At 41.2% G+C, this 22,226-nt stretch overlaps 3 protein-coding genes and 2 non-coding genes across 8 annotated transcripts in view; 3 read left to right on the top strand and 2 right to left on the bottom strand.

Moving 5' to 3' along the window:
• Positions 1–698: 698 nt before the first annotated feature.
• On the bottom strand, positions 699–9,608 carry cep63 (centrosomal protein 63). 2 transcript variants are annotated; one of them, XR_533560.2, is made up of 15 exons: positions 9,211–9,608; positions 8,955–9,132; positions 8,756–8,851; positions 8,010–8,099; positions 7,806–7,919; positions 7,563–7,721; positions 6,520–6,632; positions 6,245–6,388; positions 5,422–5,524; positions 5,133–5,330; positions 4,214–4,300; positions 3,214–3,419; positions 2,882–3,143; positions 1,050–1,939; positions 699–957 (listed from the first exon to the last, which is right to left on the bottom strand). XR_533560.2 is itself a non-coding variant. In XM_008407690.2 (14 exons), exons 1-14 carry the CDS (start codon positions 9,249–9,251, stop codon positions 1,760–1,762), a joined length of 1,971 nt encoding a protein of 656 aa, XP_008405912.1. In that variant the 5' UTR covers positions 9,252–9,608; the 3' UTR covers positions 699–1,759. The 2 variants fall into 2 exon arrangements, 1 of the variants encoding a protein (XP_008405912.1); XM_008407690.2 differs by having other exon boundaries at positions 699–1,939.
• A 252-nt stretch (positions 9,609–9,860) lies between these two features.
• Positions 9,861–9,932, top strand: trnap-cgg (transfer RNA proline (anticodon CGG)). The gene has a single exon. It is a non-coding gene; the product is annotated as a tRNA-Pro (tRNA).
• A 753-nt stretch (positions 9,933–10,685) lies between these two features.
• trnap-ugg (transfer RNA proline (anticodon UGG)) lies at positions 10,686–10,757 on the top strand. The gene has a single exon. It is a non-coding gene; the product is annotated as a tRNA-Pro (tRNA).
• Positions 10,758–10,829: 72 nt separating this feature from the next.
• LOC103463946 (RING finger protein 186) lies at positions 10,830–13,403 on the top strand. 2 transcript variants are annotated; one of them, XM_008407689.2, is made up of 4 exons: positions 10,830–11,146; positions 11,549–11,947; positions 12,898–13,005; positions 13,092–13,403. In XM_008407689.2, the coding sequence occupies exons 2-4, from the start codon at positions 11,586–11,588 to the stop codon at positions 13,135–13,137; spliced, it is 516 nt and encodes a 171-aa protein (XP_008405911.1). In that variant the 5' UTR covers positions 10,830–11,146; positions 11,549–11,585; the 3' UTR covers positions 13,138–13,403. The 2 variants fall into 2 exon arrangements, with proteins under 2 accessions (XP_008405911.1, XP_008405910.1); XM_008407688.2 differs by having other exon boundaries at positions 11,447–11,947.
• A 4,583-nt stretch (positions 13,404–17,986) lies between these two features.
• rab6ba (RAB6B, member RAS oncogene family a) overlaps positions 17,987–22,226 on the bottom strand; it is a 56,023-nt gene continuing 51,783 nt past the window's right edge. For both annotated transcript variants that reach the window (XM_008407691.2, XM_008407693.2), the window contains exon 8: positions 17,987–20,054. In XM_008407691.2, coding sequence (XP_008405913.1) covers positions 19,990–20,054 — 65 coding nt within the window. In that variant the 3' untranslated portion in view covers positions 17,987–19,989. The remainder of the gene's footprint in view (positions 20,055–22,226) is intronic.

Genomic DNA, 22,226 nt, shown 5'->3' with positions numbered 1-22,226 from the left:
GATAAATTCATTTAATCAATTAATCAAATTTCATTTAATTTTTGGAAAATCGTTTTTTTCCCCACCAAAGCTCTTGTTGGGTTTTCATAGCGCCCATCTTGAGTTCCTGTCCCTTCAGAATCAGCAGTCAGGCAGGCTAACGGAAAACATCAAGTGACCTCAGAAGCAGAAACCACCAGAGTGTGATACAGCTTTCCGCATCAAAAAGTTAAAATTATGAACCGTTCCTCATTCTAAAGTGGCATCTTTTTATGTTTTATCCAGGTTGTACACCTACAAGTAAAATGAGTAGATCTCAATTTAGTTAGCTCTATGCTAATGACTTTACATTTAATAACTACTTGGTTTAATTTGAAGTAGCCTTTATAGAGTACATCAACATTAGAACTCAGCTTGTTCAATAATCCCTTACTGTGAAGCAAAGTCTAATGTTTTTGCTAATTAGCCCACATGCTAATTGGCATGAGGTGCTAAAGTTCCATATGCAGAACTTTAGCACCTCTAAACCGAAGGAATGCCTCCATTGCCAACCTTAGTGCTGTTTGTTGGTGTGTGTGTGTGTGTAATGGGGGGTGTTTACAGAACAAGCATGACCACATATCAAAGTAAAAAGTCAGAGGTTTGGCAAGCAGCCGACCACCACTTCTCTGTTCCCTGTAATAACAAAAATGCAAAACACATTTTTTTCTTTTCTTTTGTTTTTTTTTCTTATTTTTTCCCTCAGTTTATTTCCATTCTTTCAATGTGTCTCTGATTTAAAACAAAGCTATAAAAATGCATCTGGATACGGCTCTGCTGGCCTCTGAGCCGTCCACATGGTCCACATTAACATTCCGCCAGGTTTCTAATGATGAGGACGGCGCGGGCTGCAGGGGGAGGCTTCATGACAGCGCTGGCATGGCGCGCACATTCCTGCGCTGGACGAGCTGCAGAGTGGGTGGGAACTGGGGACAGTAACTGTCCTCGAAACATAGGATAAACCTGGTAAAAAGGTCGGCTTTTCCCAAAGATAACACCGAACACGTTCTCAGGAAATCTGATTAACGTACCGGAGAAATCTTGATCGTTTCACACGTGTAGAGCAGGATTTTGATTTATGAAAACCTGAACTGAAGATCCTAACCAGAGGGATTTCTACAAAGACGGCAAATCGGGAGAGTTCAAGGTCTCTGAAATGAGAAGCTAGTAAATCCCATCATCTTAGCAACATTGAACATCAATATATTAACGCCAATATTAGCATTGTCATACTAATATTGAATATTTGCGATACAATAATTGATACCAAGTGCAATGTTTTCATAGTAATATTACTGGTTGATGAGATGCCATTTGATGCCCATATTTACTCATCTCAGCATGCTCAGTGCTTAAAGTGGCTCCAAATGCCAGCAGCGTGGTCTACTTTCTGATTCGTTCAGGTAACGATTATTCAACAACTAGAAGGCTGTCATAGAGTTGTGAGAATTCATCCCAAGGTGGTCAGCTGATCCTTAAATATGAATTCACAGAAACGACGCAAGACGAGATGACGCCACGGCAACGCATCCTGCCAAGACCACGCCGTTCATCGCAAACAGACAAGCTTGTGATTTTCAACACGTCAAAATGCGTAGTAAATTAGGAAACGGTGCGTTCGACACTCGTGAAACCATGAGCAGGTGTTCATTAATGAGTGAGCAGAGTCACACACCTGTTTAGTACCGTTTATCAGATATGTTAAGGCAGAAAGGTGGGGTCACGGCGCAGAAGGCCGGGGTCACGGCTCGGAGCAGGAGCGCGCTCCCGAGCCGCTCGCCATGAACTTGGACACCGTCCTGAAGTTGTTCTCCTTCATGCCGCGGATGTGGCTGTCCAGTTTCAGTCGCAGCTCGTTGGACCACAGGCTCTCCTCCTCCAGGAAACGAGACACTGCGCTGCGTGCAGGGGACAGCGCCTCCTGGTGGACAGGAGCACTAACTTTAGAGCATTTCAAGGTGAGTTTTCAAACTTTCGGAATCAGACTTTCGAGATGAAAACATCACAAATAAGCCAAAGACAGCAAGCTTCAATCCACTATTACATGAGGTGACTTATTACAGTTAATAATGTCTTGTGATAGTAGTCGACATTTTACAGAAGGGTCAAGCTAAAATATAACTACTTTTTTGTCTCATACAATGGTTCTGTTTTATTTATTTTGTTTTTTATCGCTATGCGCTCATTAACATAACATTACACACACAAAAAATGAAATAGAATAAAAAATAGGAGGTGTGGTGTACAGATATCACATTTAAATAACAAATTCCAGTAAAACTAGTACAGAGTCACATATCTGGACATTTTACCTCAATAAATTTATTTATAATCCATATTTGATCTTCTGCCAGGCATAGAGGGATAGAACGTTTTTGCTTTAACTACTGTATTTCTTTGTGTTTTTTGGGTCGCAAACTTAAAATACAAAAAAAAAGCGTTTAGACTCTGAGTCCACTGGATACAGAAGTCCAAATAAAAACTCATCCCACTTAAAAGGAATTGAAAATTAGATTTTGGTGATTCTCACTGACCTAAAACAAGAATCTAGTTTGATTTAACTTCAGATAATTGGAGAAAAAGTGGATTTTTATCAGCTGTAGAAAAATATGGTTTCAACGGTAAATAACGTTTTTCAAATTTAAGTTTTTAATCAAAAGTTATATTGCACTTTATTACACAACTGTGCAGTTTGAATATCAAACACTTTCAAGGACGTTACACAGAAATCAAGAACTTTCCAAATACTTGAATTCAATTCGAAAACATCGAATTGAATTCAAGTATTTTCCAGGATTTCAGGCAGACAGACGTATGAACCCTGTGACCCCTGACTGCAGCTCGGTCATAGAAGAAGACTCACCTCTTGGCCTCTGGGCCTGGAGGTCAGAGAGTTTTCAGGGCCGGAGTTTTGGCCCTCAGCAGCAAGTCTGTGTGGAGTGAGGGCTGTGGCTGAGTTTCCTCTGCTCAGTCCAGGGCTGCTGGTGGAAGAGGAGGCAGATGAAGAGGAGTGCAGCTGGCTGTCTTTGTGCTCTCGGCCAGGCGGCTCGTTGGAAGATTTTGGAAAGACCTGAAGCTCTTTAAAGAGCCTCTGGATCTTCCTGTCGTAGCTAGCGGGCTGAGTCCTGCAACGACAGCCGTTCAGAGCGTTTCACCATGGAAATGTTTCTGCTCCCATGCGGACGCACCACCTACCGTTCTGGACCAGGCTGCACCTGTGCCGTGGTCATGGTGTGGCTGAGCGTGACGTGTCGGTTCCTCTCCGGACCCGTTTCACCCTCAGCCTCCAGCTGCACGTGGTGCTTAGCGAGTGCCTGCCTCAGATGCCGGTTCTCCTCTTCCAGGCTGCTTATGGAGGTCAAGTAGCGCTGCTGCAGCATCGCAGCAGAGGATTCATCCCCCTGGGGAGAGACGGGCGATCGACGGATGAGCAACACAACCAAGAAAGCGCAGAACTTACTTTAAGGGGAAGGATCCCACAGGCTTCCTGCAGGTTTCACAGACTTAAATTTGAGGCTTTTTAAGACCATTAATGAAATTTAATCCCTGTATTGTGACAGAAATGTACAAAAGAAAATCACATATTATATATAATAATATTTTTTTTGCACAGAATGTACCTGGCCTTATGTGGGTGGCAACTGAAGATAAATTTACACTTACCAATGAAACTTTCATAGTGTAAATACAAATAGCTAGCAAGGATATGATAGCTATAGGGGTATGATGGCTAGCTAGCAAGGGTATAATAGCTAAGAGGGTATGATAGCTTGCTAGCAAAAGTATGATAGCTATGACGGTATGACAGTTAGTTAGCAATGGTATGATAGCTAGATAGATGGCTAGAAATTTGTCTTGGATATCATGCGCTAAACAAAGGTGCAACCACAATTAAGTACGTTACAAACAATAAAAACACAATATTAGCAGGTAATTAGCGCTAGCCTCAACGACTTAAAGCCACAAGACGGAATGAAAATGTCTGTGTGTGACTGGAATATACAAAAGATAACAGTCCTGCCACAAGATTTAAGACTGTACTTAAACGTATTTAAGACCAATCAAGATTTTTTTTATTAAGAAATTTAAAAACACTTTCAGATCTAAATTTTAGATGCACAAATGTAAGACTTTTTAAGGATGTGTGGTCACCCTGTCTTAGCTGCTGTTGGGTGATGAATACTGAGAGACAAACCTTGGGAGAGCGGGACTGCAGCGTCTGCAGCAGACCTCTCAGATGCTCGTTCTCAGCCTGAAGAGTCTCCTGCTGCGCCTGAGTCATCTGAGTAACGGGAGAGGAGAATCTGGGTGGTTTCACTAAACCCAGCAGAAAGGTTAAACATTTGGTCTTGAAAAACGTGAGAGTCTCTCACATTTTGTCTTTAACAGCTACAAATCGAGACGAAAAATCTGTAAAGTGTGGCATACATTTGTATTCAGGCTAAATGCCCCAGAGTACATGGGGCATTCATATACTTTTAATCCCTCATCTGACAGTAGGATGAAAACGTCAATAAAGGAAAGAATGTTCTCTCATCTAGAGCAACAGCCTGGATAAGGTGAGCATTAATCTAAGAGGGATCCAAAAGAGAAGAACAAGTAGAAACATATCTTCTGGTCGGATGAAGCCAAGATTTTGTGGTCTAGCAGAAAAACCTTCATCATCCTGAACACAACATTCCAAATGTGACACCTGGTGGTGGCAGCATCATGTTGTGGGGATGATTTTCTTCAACAGGGGAGATGGTTTAGTTAAAGTTAGAGGCTGCAAAAAACTTGAGACTGGCATGGAGGTACACCGTCTAGCAGGACAGTGAGCATAAACACCCTGACCAGATCCAGACTGAACAACACTCATCTATTTCAACGGTCCAGTCAAAGTTTCGGCCTAACTCCTTTTGATAATCATGGGCATCACTTAAAAACAGTCGCTATCTGGGATTGTTTTTAAGAGACGGACGAGGGAATATCGTCCATCTATGGATGTGGGAAAGCTGAGGCTGAATACAAAAACGCGCCACACTTTTCAGATAGTTGCAACAACAACAAAAAAAGTTCCTCCAGGTTCTTTTTTGTCTCATGGACATTTCAAAATCACATGGTCCCAAACTGACCTTGAGCTGCGTGGCTGCCTCCGCCGCCCGCTGCACCTCGTTGCGAAGCTGCTGCTGGATGCTGGCCGAGGAGCCGCTGAGCGCCGAGATGGACACGTCGCGCTGGTGCAGCTCGCCTGTCAGTTTCGACACCTCCCTCCTCATGCCCTCCACCTCAGCGCTGTGGGTCTGCCGCGCCGTCTCCAGCTCCTCCCGGAGCTGCGGGGGCGACTCTGGACATGTGAGGGGCGACCCGACACGGAGGTGGTGGGGGAAAAAAAAAAAGGCAAAGCAGAAAGAACAAACCTACCTTTTTGCTTTCAGCGAGCGAGTTGTCAAAGTCTGCTGCTATGCTTCTCAGCTCTTTCTCCATCTTCGTTTGATCCTTTTGCTGTCGGCTCATGCTCTCCAATCTGCGTTCAGACGAGATGAACCACACGAAGGTTCAGCTTAATTTGCATAATTAAAACACAAATCAAAGATATTAAGAAAAAAAAAAGATTATAGTGCAGGAAGAGGTAAAAGCCTGATGGGTTTATATAAATAGTGGAGAAAAAAAACTAACTATAACATGTATACAATACGACCCTTCATCAGTTGATCATCACTTTATGATATACAGTCATCTCCAAAGTATTTGTGGGAATTTAAATAGTGTATATTTACAACCATCGGGAAATTAACTTATCTCCACAGAAACGATTGGCGGAAAATGTCCGCTACCAGCTTCCGTAGAAAAGCGACAATCAGAGAAAACCGACCTCTACAACTCTGATGCCGAGGAAGATGAAACGAGTTAAGTAAGAATGAAACGGCATATTTGATTCAAAGTAATGGGTCACAAATCTTACAAAGCAAAAAGCAGACATTTTGAAAATTGTTAACATTGTATATAAACAGTCTGAATCTGTAGATGATGACAATCTGACTGAGCAAAGTGTTTTTGAAACCCAAAGTTTTATGCGAAGTTGTGGGAGAAAAAATAATATCAGACTATAATAAAGTGTTTGTCCACTTTCAGCTGTGATCAACAACAACTCCAAATGTTGCTGATGATATTTGTCATTCTGATCATGATGCCATCGATAAGAGCTTTCTCGGTTTCCTTCAACGTGACGCCAGCAGTCACCCACCTCTGTTTCAGACACGTCACTTCCGCCCTGAGGCTGGCCTCGCCGGCCTGAGCGCCCTGCAGCTTGTCGGCCGTCTTCTCCAGGTCCTTCCTAATGACCTCCAGGCCGGTGCATCCCTGAGCCGCCAGGCAGTCCTCCAGAGAGCTGCAGAACGACAACAACACCAAGCAGCCCGTCACCCTTGCTTCAGATTCCCGACACAGTGAGGTTAGAGCGCCCCCTTGTGCAGAAGGCGCAGCGTTGCATCCAGAAAGAGCTTTTAAACGTCCGCCCACCAGATGACTTGGTCTTTAGCGTGGAGCAACTGTCTGAGTCTGACGGCTTCATTTCGAAGTCTTTGCTGATCCAGGTCAGCTTCCCTCAAGGCGTCCGGTTCGCCTGACCGCAGCTGCAGGACAGAGAGGTCACGTCGGTTAACACGGGACTTCAATGAGCTCAACTGATTTAACTTCAACAGCAATAAATGAAACACTGACCATCACATTTGATGTTTGTGGATGAGGCCACTTGACAAAATTATGTTTTTATGATATAAAGCACTCTGAGCTGCCTCGTTGCTGAAATGTGCTACGTAAATAAACTTGACTGGTTGATATAAAATCCCAATAAAACATGATTTTATGTAGGTTTGGGTTTGTGATGTGACAGTCTGACTACTTTTGGTTTCCACTGTATGTAATATGTGGACTATTATTTAATATACTTACTAGTTGTCCAAATTATGATTACTGTTGTTTTTAGAGCTCAGAGTGTTTTATAAAAGCAGTTAGGTAATAACAGGTTACATTTATGCAATTACATTTAGTTCAGAAAGCTTTTTTTTATTATTCTAAATGTACTTTTAGGATTATTTTTACTACACTGTCCTTTTTACTTTTACTTGAATAATTTGATCATGAAGTATTTTTACTCTTTCTTGACTAAAAATTCTGGACTTTCTACCCACTGAATGAAAAGTTAAATTTCACCAGACAAAGTTTCATAAGTTTTATAATGAAAGAAACTGAATTGGAATTTGTTTTGTTACTTATACAAATTATTGTCATTTTGGTCCTTAAAATAATAACATTTTTCACTTCACTTTATATTTTGGTCTGTCTGCTGATGTCATTTGTAAATATTAAACGATGGATAATTTGATCAGTTACTCAATAACTGAGTAAACTTTTCACCAATTGCTTGAATAATTTCTTGAATGGCTACTTTTTACTTGTGAGTAAAAATATTTTAAAGTAGTGCTACTCTTACATGAGTATAATCTTTAACTCTCTGCCCATTTCTGTATACAAGCGACTGAATGAGCCCCCCCCATGCTGACCTGCTCTGGCTGTCCCAACAGGGCCTCACAGGGTCGCAGACGCTCCAGCTCCAGCTCCTGGGACAGCAGGCTGCTGCGGGCCTTCTCCAGCAGAGCACTGAGATGCTGCACCTCGGAGCAGCACTCCATGTGCTCCTGATCCACCCGCCAGGGTGCACTCTGGGAACAAAAACGCGGCACGGTGACAAACGACCACTTCCAGGTTTACATCTCTCTCTCTCTCTCTCTCTCTGGTTCGGTTACCTTAATGTGTGAGATCTCCTCAGTCAGGCTTTTATTCTGAGCCTCCAGGGTGGTGAGCTGCTTCTGGTACTGTGCCCGCTGCTGCTCCCAATCAGCAGAGAGCCGCTGGTACTCCTGCAGCAACCAGCAGGGTTAACTACACTGCTATCGGTGCTACTGCTGGGTCCGATGTAAGCAATGCAAATGGAGATGCAGGAATGTTACCTTCAACTGGTCTGACTCTTTTGCTGCTCCACTTGTCTGCTTGAGCTGTTTGCGCTGGAGTTTGAGGTAACTTCCCTTTAAATGGTCCAGCTGAAAGAAAGCCCGTACAACAGCATGTTAGAGTCATTGTTAGTAGGGAAAAAAAAAGAAGTACATTTTCACCAAACAATTTCAGAAATTTTCAAGAAAGAACTTGGAAATGTATGAGTTTCAAAATTTGAAAATTAGTTAGAAAAGACTCAGAAGTTATCATATTAATCTCAGAAATTTTCTAAGAAAACATTTTCTTGTCACGACAACATTTTTTTTTAACTTTCATAAAGTCAAAAATAAAACTCAGAAATGTTGAGATAATCTCACAACTTTTCAAAGAAACAAATGTTCTTGTCATGACAGCAAAACATTTTAGACTTTAAAAAGTTTTTAAAAATTTGCTAGAAAAAAAACCTCAGAAATTTTGAGATTAATCTCAGAAATGTTCTAGATAAAATGTGCATATGTCTGAGTCTTAAAGGTTAAAAAAGTTCCAACTTTTGAAACTCAGAAACTTTTGAGAGAAAAATAACCGGATCTCAAAATTTGTGAGTTTTCCGGCAGAAATTTGCTTCTCTTTATTTTCTATCTTCAGTGGCTCTAATACGGCGTTGTAAGCACGTCTACAACCATTCACTGGAACTTTTAATGCATCTGAGGAGAAAGAAAAAAAAAACAGATAAACACTTGGACTGTTTGCTTCAATGTCTCACCTCTTCTCGGAGTTTCTGCAGCTGTTGCTCGTACTTTGTGACCACCTCTTGGCGACATTTCAGGATTTCTTCCAGCTGTTTTTGAAGTACTCCGATCTGCAAACAAAACCCCTTGAACAAAAACTCCTCATGCAATAATTTGGATTCTTTAAGAAAAAAAAATGCCCTCAGCAGGGATTTCTAGGCCTGTTCGCTTCACCTCCAGGTCCCTCCGCTCAATGATGTTTTTGGAGGTTAGAAGGCCCTCCTCTCCGTTCTTCACCCTGACCTCCAGGGCATGCTTCTCAACCATCCACTCCCTCCTCTGGTGGCTGATCATGATGTCGATCTGTCTCATCAACTCCTGGAGCTCTGGCTCGCATGACGACAGAACAGAACTACAGCACACAGATGAAAGCACGTCTGTTAGAGCCAGTAAAACACAACATTCACGTTCTAATTCAGTTTGCTGTTACCTAAAGTTAGTATTCCGCGCTGATTCAAGAGAAGCCTCCATCTGGATCAGTTTTTGTTTTTTTTGTTGTGCTTGTTGTTGGTAAAGTCTTCCCTGGAGGTGTTAACCTAAAGGCTCCTCATGTCTTTCACCGGCTGACAACAAAACAGCTTGTGGAATCCTGAACGTTACACCGCCTCCACTGCCACCCAACTGAACTGGGCAACAACGACGCTTCCACACAGCTGCTAAAGAAACGGAAAGGACTGATCTGAGGCTAAGCGATGCGGGTAAAACACTGAGCTTCACACAGTGATTTACTAGCGGCAGAAGCTAATTTACAGCTAAGTTTAGTCCGTCCAAGGATATTTGTTTACATCCGTAACAGCACTTATGCCGCCTTTCACTCCTTTCAGTACAATGAACTTCCTGTGGTAACCCCGCCCCCACACTGTGACCTCAGCACGTTGTACGTCAACCTAACCGAAGCCAAGGTTTTCTAGTTTCAGATGGCGCTCATGGCTCGTCTGAATAGGAAGGTACTGTAAATTTAATGACACGTTAGGAGGTATATAAGGTATTACATAACTATGAATACATATAAACAGACACACATACAACATCACTGTGCTGATAGGTATAATTCCCATTGTGCCGGACAGTTGAACACGTGGCTCGTTGGTCTAGGGGTATGATTCTCGCTTCGGGTGCGAGAGGTCCCGGGTTCAAATCCCGGACGAGCCCTTATTTTATAACTAGTTTTATAGCTGCTTGTCTGTTTCATTTATCTCTGCCTCACTTTCCTGTAGATGTAATAATATGCACTATTTGTTCCTTTGTTGTTAGGTGTTCTAATGATATACGGGTATACACAGAGGCAAAATACGAAAATCTTGGAAAACATAGATCTTTCGAAAGATTTGAAAATTCATACCCTATCTTGTTTTATTCTGATCCAATGGGTTGTGGGGCTGCTTCGCCGGCCATTTCGACTTTTCGCCATTGCGTTCCTTTTGGCTCGTTTTTTCATTCGATTCTGAGAACGAAACAGATAGAGGCATCTGCTCCTGCTTGCAGCAGTTATGTACGGCAGGTTTATTTTTGCTACTCAGAAATTGCTGTAGGGAGTTGTGACTTGTTTATGGGTACTCACAAAGTATTTCTACACGACAAAAAACTGATATATTATTTTTTAAATTAAAAAACAAAACTAGCATGCCATTAGACTATAAGTAGATAATTGAAAATGTCAAAAATCATCCGTTGACTCGAAAACGTTACCGGTAACCCCACTTGGCGGATGACCAATCGAAATATGTTCGACAGGAAAACGTCCAAGACGGCACCATTTCATTTCTGTTGGTCTTTTCGGGTGAATTAGTTGATTTAAAGAATGAACCACGGCATTTTGATTTAACCCGCTAATCAGATAAGGGCACAGCTGTTGTACGTTAACAGCACAGGTACAAAACAGTTACCGGACTTCCTTTTTCTTGTGGCTCGTTGGTCTAGGGGTATGATTCTCGCTTTGGGTGCGAGAGGTCCCGGGTTCAAATCCCGGACGAGCCCAATCTTTTTCTACTCTTATTTTAAAATAATAATAAAAAATATTATATATAATTTTTTTTTTTTAAAGAGCGCTCTGTTACCACGGGCTCCCTATTAGCGTTGTTCCTCCCCTTCTACCCACACCCCTCCTACAGCCTCCATCCTCCCTTCCTTATCCCTCCACCTGCTTTCGGTCAAACGGCGAACAAAGAGCGCCTCCACCTCTCTGCTCCCCCAGCTGTTGTTGGGAGGGCTTACGACCGGGTAGAAATAAAGAGAGAGACGTTCCTGTTCCGCCCCCACAAACGCCGCAGACAGTTCTGACAGGCGGCAGCCGAGCCGGACTCTTTCACTCTGTTCACAGCAGCGACACTGAAAAACAGACGAGACAGATCGGAATCAGCTCAGCTGTAAGTACGGCGTTATTACTGTAAGCTTTATTCTGTGAACAGGATAAAAATCACATGATGCTATCTTGTTTATTAGATCCGTTTCTGTTTCCTTAGTGCTCTTTTAAATTAATGTTTTATAATAATGTGTTACAAAGCGATCTAAACTTTTTTATTGATGTTTGACTTATCTGTAGAAATTTGAATGTTATATTTTTTCTATTTGCTGAACTTGAATAGAAAATGTGATTTTTTTTTAAAGGCTTGTAATTTTTGCAGCTTCACTCTAGTAACATATTCATACATAATTTGATTCTCTAGGGAGAGTCAGCGTGGGAATTTGAATTAACTGCTTTGACACATCGTTGGAAGCTTTTCAGATCACCCTCAGGGATTTATTATTATTAATATTATTCACCGCAGCAGCAGAAGGAGAAAAACTCCCAGTGTGCGCCTCACCATGGTCCTGTGTGAGGATGGCGAGTGCAGCGTCTGCCTCCTGCCATACTCCCGCATGGACCGGATACCCCGGGTGCTCCACTGCAGGCACACCTTCTGCGAGCCGTGCCTGGAGACGATATCCCAGCTGAGGAGCGGGCACCTGGCCGTGTCCTGCCCGCTGTGCCGCCGGGTCACCTGCATAGGGCGAGAGCGCAGCCTGCAGGAGGCCCTGTGGGTCGACCTGGAGCTGTGGGAGCGGATACAAGAGGCAGCAGTGGTGGAAGAGCAGGAGGAGGTGGAGGAGGAAGAGGATGGACAGAAACAAAGAGTGGCGGTGCAGAGGGTGGAGGCTAAACAGCAGCCCGCATTACAGGCCGAGTGGTGGGTTCATGAAAAGAAACACCAGCGTTTAACTGGAAAACGAGTCTATTTTTACTCTCCCGGAAATTTGATTTTCCATAGCCGTTTTTTTGTCCTGACGCCACACAGAGATGGCATAAACATAAATATGGGGGCTTGTTTCTGGGAACAAAACACACTTCAGGCGCTTATCCAACTGAAGGGCTGGAACGATTAATCTGATTAATCGCAAGGAATCGATTATTGAACTAATCACCAACTAATTTAGTAGTGATCAATCGTTAACTGGAGGATACAGACTCAGAAAGAACAACTCAGAGTAATTAAGTTAAAACTGCACAAAAAATTTACATTTTGAATTTGTGATTTTAAAAAATGAACTTTGTAAATATGTTCTAAGCACAGCTCCTCAAATGACATAATTTTAGATTTATCCGTTCAAATTAGGTAAAAAAAACAAAAACAAAAAAACTTTGTTACCGTAAGTTGAGTAGAAGGGTTAAAGTTTTCACATGTTGATGTTAGAAGAATGTTTCAGCTGCAGAGGCTTCGTTTGCTACAAATGATCAAGCATTCGCTAACAGAATGCCACATTGTTACATTTTAGGCAATAACATGTTTGTTATTTTAAAATTAACTGAATTATTTATTTATTTATTTGCATCTTTTAATGTATTTCTACTATTATTTAAAAAAAAAAAAGATTGAAGTGGTTTTATGAAAAATCTGCAGAATGGGCCAATTTTTTAAATCCGATTAATCGTCAGAATAATCGATTAGTGAATCAACGGCTAGTTGCAGCCCTGTGCGAGCATCTGAGCGCCTTCAGGAATAAACTTAGGAATTCCTTACATACCGAGGCGGTGGCACGTGGGTGCTAAGCTGCAGACGACCCATTAGCGCCTGAGCTCTGCAGCGCCGCACTCTGACCACAGGAAGCTCATCTCCTGCCCCGTCTTCCCTCTCCTCAGCGTTTCCTGGAGGCCGGCCCCGGCGCGCCGCAGGCTGCCCTCTCTGTTCCGGAGGTTCAGCTGGACCAAGCCGCACCAGGAGACCGTCATCCCCGGCAGCAACAACGTGTGAGTTTTCACTTCCAGGACAGTCGTTAGAGTGGAATCTGAGAGGAAAGAAAGTGACTGAAGATGTTTGTTTGTGTTTCATTTAGGGAAATGAAATCCTGGCGCCGACTCTCAACAGACGACGTCTTCTAAGAAATGCAACCAACCGGTGGATCCATTTTGTCTTCCTGTTGGGAGACGGTTTTGTCCTCAGCTGAAGGTCTTCCCATTATTTCATCCAGGCTTAAATCTCCCAGCTGGTGCAGTGGGATTTAGTTCAGCTGTCCCAGTCCGGCTAACGCCCCCAAAACCCCCTCACAGCAGATGGTCCGCTCTTCATCGCTCAGTGTAACTTATTCTTTTCTTTATTTATGACAGTTTGTTGACAGAGTTTGTAATTAAACTATTTTTTAAATATTTCTCTTCCACATTTTTTTTCTTTCTTTCTTTGTGATTTTAAGAAAATCATGAACTCCAGCTTGAAAACTCTTCCCTCCATCTTTCAAGAAGTATTTAAGTCAGAGCAAGAATATGATAATGTGACTAGAACTTTATGCACAGCAACAACAACAAAATGAAAGCTTTGCATAAAACACCCAGTCAGCCATGAAAGTGGATTATAATCTTCATTCATCGAGCATCTGGCAAATTTTCCACGTTAAATGATATCAGAGAACTGGATCGTCACTTTGAAGGGAACGCCCTTTGTTCCCCCTGCCTGCCTGTGTCTGTGCTGGAGGGTTCTGTTGTTATGAAGTGTGCCGTCACACACACACGCACACACACACACGCACACACACACACACGTCTCACTCCGGAGCCGTTGTTTCAGCACGAATTTGTTTCGCCTCAGTCATATTAAGGTCAGCGCAGTGAGAATCCGTTAGTCGTCCCACTGGTTTAGGAAACAGCAGGCTGCCTCAGCTGCAGATCTCTTAAAGAGACAGTCCCGCTTTAACACCTGTTATTAATCTGACTGAGCCTTTCAATTCCCTTTTTCCATGTTTTCATGTTAAAGCCGTAAGCCTCAGTGGTGGTGTGATTTATTTGGGATTAAATGTGAGCGATCTAAACCACAAGTGTCAAACTCAAGGCCTCTGGGCCAAATCTGGCCCACCACAGCTGTTAATGAGGCCCTCTACAACTTAGAGGGCCTCATTAATTTAAGTTTTAAGATAACAGCTACATGCTTGAATATTATTTTATCAGTCAACTCCAACCAGTTTTAAACTATGTAGGACCAAATTACATTATTGTGAAAATATATTACAGATGGACACAATTTTATCATTTTTCTGACACACAGACATGTCATATTTTAACTATTTGCTAACGGGTAATTTTGTCTCAATTTTCTTGGAGGCTGTTCATGGTCAATGAACAAGAGTTTGGCCCCCCTTCTATTATCCTGTTTGTATGTTTAGTGTTTGCACCTTTCTCTACCACACTTTTTTCCTTCCACTCAACTTTCTACGAACATGTTTGGATACAGTACTCTGAACAACCAGCTTCTTTAGCATTTGGTGCTCGTTCTACCGACCCACAGAGAACGTGTTTGGAATTAAATGTGCTCGTTAGGTTTTGACAACGTTTAACTTTTTCACAATATTCTAATTCTCTGATATACCCAATTTTGGGTTTTCATTCTCTGTAAGCTACAATAATCAAAACTACAAGAGAAAAGGCTTAAGATATTTTACTCCATGCGCCATCAATCTATCCATATAATGCGGGTATTGCATGACAATAAATGTTTTTCACCATATACTAATTTTCTTTAGACATAACTATAGACTAATGTTCTCCCACAACTCCACAGAGCAGCTTTGTGTGGTTTAAATACTTCTACAAAGCCTCGTATATCCCTGTAAAATGACTGTTATCATAGCACTAACATCACTTTATTGATTATTCCTATTAAAAGGCTGAATGTATAACCTTAACCGGGACGAGCATCGTTGGAGATCATCTCCCAGGCGGCGAACCTGCAGGGACAAGCAAGAGTTTCAGTTTCACAACACATTTCCTGACTCATCATGTGTTACTTGTTGTGTTTATATTTAGGATTAAAGTTGAACTGAGAAGGAAGGAACTCCCAGTGATGTTACAAGCACATTCTGTTACAAATATTCTGCCATTTAGCATCAGACTTATTCAAAGTATGTCTAATTTAATTATTGGCATCCATAAAATAAAACTGTCCATAGTAAGCAAACTCCAGATAAACAAGTAAATGAAAGTTTAATGATCTACACACACAGCAGTGGCTGCCTAACATATTCAGGTAGTGGTGAGGTCAAAGAACCACTTAACAACAGGAATTCCAGCAATCGAATCTTTGAAACAACACTGAGTAAACACTTACCAGGGTTTGCTAAGTATATTAGGTAATATACATTCCTGAGTAGGGATGTTTAATCCACACAAACAGTTACAATGTCTGTGACTGTACAATACAGGTGAGCAGCACCTGATGGCAAACAAACAGAGCTTCTCACTGCAAGGCAACAGAGCTAACAGGTTAGTCACCTTTTAACCCAGGTTAAAAAAAAAGAACTGGGAAATAAAGAAACACAGTTAAGACAATAACAATAGTCACATCAAACTAGCTCATTTCCTTATTAGTCCTGGAGGAGGAAAGTTATTTCAGATCAATGTTTTCCAGTTAATTAGTTAATTAAGAAGAAACATTTCTATCTCCTCTATTGTGTTAAAAAAAAAGTCGCTTCCAAAATTCATTTGTCATGTTATAATCAATACAGTTTCTGAAAATTTCCTGAATCTTCACACACTGCAACTCCAAAGATTCTTCTAAAAACAGTAAGAGGACTTTCAGTCACTCCAAATTTCTTTACACTTTCTTCAAATGAGACAAATTTAAATTTAAAGTAGTGTTTACCTTTAATTCATTCTGGTACCATAAAAAAAATAATAATGTGGACAAACAACTTCAGCCGCAGCTGCAGGTGAACGGCATCTGTAGCAGAGATCAGACAATATTCAGAAATCAAATTAAATTCAAGGTCAAATAACTGTTGCAGGAGATAACTGTCATACATGAATAAAATGCTAGTTTAGTTTATCTTGTCAGTGTATTCTTGTTCAACTGGTATATTAGTAAGAATGTGTTCATAAAGCAACCATATTGGGAACAAGACTGTTCTGGGTTGGAATCTGAAAAGTTTTGGAAAAGGCAGCAGCTGTTTGGGATCCTCCTTTTGTTGGATCTGATGTTAGATTTCTTGTCTGTCATTCTTGGTAATTTTTCACAGCTTTAGCTAAAGAAATACGAATAAACTGTCTTGATGACAGGTGGCTGAAAATATGCCTGTTTAAAAATGAGGATGTTGACAATAAAAACAACACATTTATGTTACACTTTCTTCCAAATATCCCCTTAAGTAGTTACACCCCATATCCGTCTCATTTTTTGTTTATCAGGTGGATTAACTATAGATTTTTTGGTGACTAACTTTTTCCAATCGAATAATTACTATTGTAATTCTGAAAAAAAAAAGTTTTATATTGTATAGTCTCCTGAGGATTCTCCGCACATTTTACTGTCCTTTTTAAGATGTGTCCTCACTAGTATTGAACATTTTACTTCCGAGGAATTAACATTATGACCCAACAAGAGCATGTCATCAGACAGAAAATAAAGAGCTGGTTGCCAATTAGCCGTGTATTAAGGTTTTCAAACTGATCGTTCCTGTATCTGCATTTCTAGAAAAACCCCACATCTAACATGTTAAGTAAATGTTGGTTTCTTACTGTCTTGGACATGACAATCAGTACAGCACTGAATTATATTTTAGTAAATAAAACAAAGATACTTACATGTGTGCTGCTATAAGTTAGCATTGATAGGCTAGCAGTGAAACTGTAAGACGCAGTAGAAAGATCTTTTGTAACAAAGAATCAAATGTTAATGCATTTTAAATTAAGCTATTCATATTTGTTTAAGCAAATAGTGATTTTATCCAATATTGGTCAAAAAAACATCTGTTGATCACATTATTGAAGGAAATACAAAAAACGTAAAATTTTTAATGAAAAAGTTACTCTTAGGTCACAATTGATACCTAAATTTTGCAAGCAAAGCAAAGAATTTAAGAGCATCAGTGTTATTTTATGTTCGTGGGCATATAAACCTAATTTTTAACTTTTATGTTGTGGATGGGTTACTCTGATGTTGGCTAATAGGAAAGCTGAATATCTGGTTATATTAGTCTCACTGAAACTGGGTATTTTTACCGAGTCAGGACAGAAACTACGGTTCCTCCCCATGTACACAGGTTGTTGGTTAGTAAGAGTGGATATTCCTCTAAGTCAGTGGTCCCCAAACTACGGCCCGCCTCCACATTTGGCCCCCTGAACAATACCAGAGAGCATTCAGATTTTTTTTTCATATATTGTATTTTCCGGTGGATTACATATATCTGGATTTTTCTTCAACCACCAAGGGGCTCTTTAGCAGGAAGTGTGTCCTGTAAACTGTGGGTGTTTTGTTTTGCATGGCCATCTGTTGGACTTTTAGGGAACTGCTTGACTTTTATGTTATTTAACATAAGAGGAATTCCTCACTTTAACAGATGAGGAATTCATATGTTAAAGTTACTTTCCCAATGGAAAGTAACTTTCAATGGAATATATACTAGTCAGTCCCAGTGACTGTTTCACTAACGGTTTTTGCCCTTGTGCTTTCTGAGTAAAAATCAATCGAGAAACGCCACACACCCCCTCCCGTTCAACAATTTCCGGCAGCGCAGGTGATAAACGTGTAACACTTTTTCTGTTACAAACTGACTCCGGCCCCCACCAGAGAAGGGAAAAGTTATGTGGCCCTCACAGGAAAAAGTTTGGGGACCACTGCTCTAAGTAATAGTGGTAATATTTTGTATAAGGTTAGGTTTTTAACTTGAGAAACAAACATATTTCCATTTGAAACAATCAAATCAAATGATGAGCAAAGGAAATTGTACAAAAGACACTCATGCAGAAGGCTGGTAATAAGACATCTTTATTAACCATTTGTAGAGACATGCTAGATCTCTGTACAGTGTGAATGAGAACCAGGTCAGCAGTAATCAGGTTTGATGCTCTGATCTGTGATAGTACAATCACAAAAATCAGCAGGGAAACCACCCCGGCCCCTGCTCCAACACGCAAACATCCCATTTACGTCCCTCAGTCAAACTGTGTGGAATGTTGAAATGGGCCGTCAACAAATAAAGGCGAACTCTGCCATATTAAGGGTTTAAATACAATGGAGTATCTCCAAAATTCAATCTGAAAAACAAAAACTCGAGTTAATTGTTAGAGTGCTTTTCTTAGAAGGAACCACAAACATTTTGTTGCAAAATGGACCCACACAGAGCTTCCTCTTAGCATGTTGAGGGAAGTTCAATGGCACTTTATTTTGGTGTGTTTGTATTCTGGTGAACGTTTCCTGTGATATTTTAACCAGCTGTTTCATTATGTTGGTTAGAGTTTGTTTTAGAAGTGTGCTCCATATATAGATGTGTGAAAATGATTCAAAACCGACGCTTCTACTCTAGGACACACTACTCCAAATTGTATGGAAATTAACAATGACCATTTCCTTTTAACGTTTTACATTTTCACTCTATATCTAAAACACATTCTGCAAAAGTGCTGTAAAGACTTCACATCAAAGACACATCAAATTGAAGTAGTGTTCTTAGCACTGGCTGACTTCACCACCAGAACGTTATAACTGGCCCCGAAGGCGGAGAGAAATAGTCCATAATGTCAACATTTTCATTCAGTTTAAACACAAGCAAGAAAAAGAACAAACAAAAGTGGAAATACGTTATGCGACAGTTTCTTTACCGATCAGACACATCTTTGAATTAAGCGACTGTACAATTAGAATGAAGCGTCTCCCAACTTCATAATAACCTGAAAGGTCTACATGTGCAAATTAGTCTTTAGTCGGTGAGGAAACAGAAGAACGACGTTTTAAGGGTGTAGTTGATCCGTCTGCTCAAAGGGCACACGGCAGAGGGTTGGACTCTTCGCTGCTCGTTTACAGCGATCTGCATACACAGATCGTCATTAAACACATAATTCTCCCACAGCAGCTGGACGGACACAGTCCGTGACGTACAGACCGAAGGTGTCCTTAAAGAGAGCCGGAATGTGGCAGGAGTGAAGTGACGTGGCAGTGGCCCTCAGGGGAACTGCGTTCTAATGCCGTCCATACAGAAAGCACAAATTTACACACACGGCAAAAAATAGAAAATAAATATGAAATCAAAAAGTTGTCAGAAGTCAAGTATACAAATCCAGCTCTTAGAACGCTGTGCAATCAAGTCACTGGTGGAATATTACATTTTTCAAACTCGTGTACACAGGTAGACAGTACCTATGCTTTACAACTAGGCATGCATTACATACTCTGGACTTTACAGCTCGGATTGATCCGTAACGTCTGAAATACAAATGTGAGGATAACAGCAGGGCTACAGGCAGGAAGGCTGTGATTGGCTGTTCTGTAATTAGCTCAGATACTCAAGAATAGTCGATAAAGCTGAAAACGTATTTTTTTTGCGATTGCCCACAATCGTCGTGGCACACAATACAGTGTGGTCTGTTCTTCAGGCTCTCAGACATGTTCTTGTTTTCCTAAAGTAGATAAAGAAAAAACTTCCAGAGGAATCCACCTTGTTATAAAAAAATATGGGAAACAAAAGAAAGCCTTTTACTGTTCCACATGGGAGAACTAAATCTATTCTCAGATTAGGGTTTTTTTGGGGGGGAAGTTTTACCAAGTTGTACAACTTTTTTCTTGACTTTTTTTGTGTGGCATTTTTGTTAAAGTAGACCCAATTTCACATATTGTTAGTTCCAACCGATGATCAGTGGCCGGATGAGGAAACCGGGATCTCAACGTGCAAAGTCAACAGCGGGGTTAACCAATGGGAAGCAACGTAACAAAGCGTGTGGCGTCGATGATGGAGATCCACGGAGGAACCATGAGCACTAACAGGAGCAGCCGCTTTCAGTGGTCTGGGGCTCCTGGGGTTTGTCCAACTTTATGTCGATCACTGAAAAATATTAAGGAAGCCAAGCAAGCAGGTCGACAGGACATTGTATAGATCATTAAAACTCAGATACATTAAACAGAGAGACTTTTCAAGTATTTATAGTTGCCCATCAGTGTTTCTGAAAACTGGAGCTAACAGTGCAGATGAACTGCAGGCCCTGAAGGCCTCAGCGGTCCCACAGTTTATCAACTCCATAACTAGACACAATGATGCAGCGATTCTTGCAAAAGGAACAAAAATCATCAAAATTATCAGAAGCACTTTAAGAAAATCATTTTGTATGTAATAAATCTATATAGAGAGTGTTTTACTTTTTGAATTGAATGAAATAAATTCACTTTTTGGACTATAGGCAGCTTAAAAGAGAACACACAAAGACACTAGCTGCAATGCAAGTTTCCAACCACTAGATGGCGCCTTTTCCTAACCTTCCAATAATTCACCAATGAGATTCTGAATGAATCTGAGCAGAGTCACAGCGGGTTTGGTGTCTATCTGCAGCGATCACTAGGAGAGAGGTGGGTTACATCATGGAGGGTCGTCGGTCCGTCACACAGGCAGACTGGAACAACAACCATGTGTGTACACACACACACACACACGCGCACACTGAAGGGGAAATTAGAGCAATTAAATGAACGATTCTGTTTTTGAGCTGTGGGAGGAAGCTGGAGTACCCAGAGAGAACATGCCAACTCTATACAGAAATACCCCAGGTTGAGGTTTGAACCCTGGAACTTCTTTCTGCAAAGCAACAATATTACACTGCAAAAAACACAACGTGTTAAGTATTTGGTTAGTGTTTCTAGAAAGAAGACAAAACTAACTCATAAGTAACTTTGCAGAAAGATACAGGAGCTTGATTTAAGTCAAAATTCCTTAACTGATGAAAACATGCTGGTCCACCGGCAGATTATTTCACTTATAACAAGACATTTTCCCCATGGTGAAAGTGAAATCACCTGCCAGTGAAACTAGCACTTTGTCATCAGTATTAAGGAATCCTTGGCTTGTGAAACAAGCTCCGATGTTTCTCTGAAACATTATTTTTTAGGTTAGTGTAGCCTTGTTTCCATATTTGCACAGGAAACTAGATTTCAAATGCTTGGTAGGATTTTTTTTTCCAATTAAAACAGTCACGTTAAGTGAAACAAATCTGCCAGTGGAATCAGTCTATATCTTGCTGAAAAATTACTTCAAAGTTGGTTTTGTATTATTTCATGTTCAAGATATTTTCACTAAAAACTAGCAAGATTTTGCTAGTTTTTGCAGTGTATTAACCATCCCACACTTATAAACAGGGCTCTATTTTTATTCATTCTTCGGAACAGTCTTTTTGGACAAAGAGAAAGCGTCCAAGTGATGCAGCCCAGTCCGTCTGCTGTATTATGATGGAGACATTAACTTTGAATCAATCCTGGCTTAAATCACTGTGGAACAATTGCCTAGCTAATGAGCCAGGGCTGTAAAAAATAAATAAAAAACACAGTGCTATTCAAACTTTATCTTAGAGACCCAAAAAGCACATCCTGGCCAATCCAGAGCTTCTAGTAAACATGAAGGTGCAGCAGTAGCAGCCTCTTCTTTATGGGGCAACAAACACGTTTGGCCTACATGTGTGCAAACTAGATCCAAACAGTCCCAGTGTGGCTGTCAAGCAGCCCGGTAAGAGGTGGAGCCTCGCCGTGCGGCCGCAGATAGGGGCTCCGGGAGCGGCGCGGCGCGGCTCGTTCCCGCTGTTTTACAGTGGAGCGCGTGGTGGTATGATGTCATTTGAAGGACAGCGGTTTAACGCGGCGCGTGCCGGAGCGTTCCCGCGTGGACCGGCTCGCCCCAGCTGGAGGATGGGAGTGTGTGTGTCAGCTGCCAACATCACCAAACCAAATGAGCTTCGTCAGTCATGAATATTTTAGCAGTTGGCATAATTCAGTAATGGCTATGGCTCCAGCTCAAGACGATTTGAAATTTCTCAAGAGTAGTTTTGTCGGCGCGATTGTGTCAAGAGTGGAAGAGAGACTCGAATGAGCCGGAAGCTAGTTTTTACATTACCAAAAACACAAAATAAAACGATACAAATCTGAATTTATACAAAATACACAGTGATGAATATGTTTATTATGCAGTAGCTATATTATCCTAATATATTAAGGGAAGAGGGGCAGCTGCAACCTT

This window comes from Poecilia reticulata, linkage group LG4 (genome assembly GCF_000633615.1).
Source record: "Poecilia reticulata strain Guanapo linkage group LG4, Guppy_female_1.0+MT, whole genome shotgun sequence".
Lineage (NCBI taxonomy): Eukaryota > Metazoa > Chordata > Actinopteri > Cyprinodontiformes > Poeciliidae > Poecilia > Poecilia reticulata.
The sequence above is the reverse complement of the archived record's forward strand: the minus strand, read 5'-3'. Positions and strand labels throughout refer to the sequence as shown.

Coding starts and splice junctions, on each gene's coding strand:
- cep63 (XM_008407690.2), bottom strand. CDS start 9,251: ATGGAGGCTTCTCTTGAATCAGCGCGGAATACTAACTTTAG. Junction 7,722..7,805: donor AGGAGATCTCACACATTAAG/GTAACCGAACCA, acceptor TTTTGTTCCCAG/AGTGCACCCTGGCGGGTGGA. Junction 3,144..3,213: donor GTGCAGCCTGGTCCAGAACG/GTAGGTGGTGCG, acceptor CTGTCGTTGCAG/GACTCAGCCCGCTAGCTACG.
- LOC103463946 (XM_008407689.2), top strand. CDS start 11,586: ATGGTCCTGTGTGAGGATGGCGAGTGCAGCGTCTGCCTCCTGCCATAC. Junction 11,948..12,897: donor CCCGCATTACAGGCCGAGTG/GTGGGTTCATGA, acceptor CCCTCTCCTCAG/CGTTTCCTGGAGGCCGGCCC. Junction 13,006..13,091: donor ATCCCCGGCAGCAACAACGT/GTGAGTTTTCAC, acceptor TGTTTCATTTAG/GGAAATGAAATCCTGGCGCC.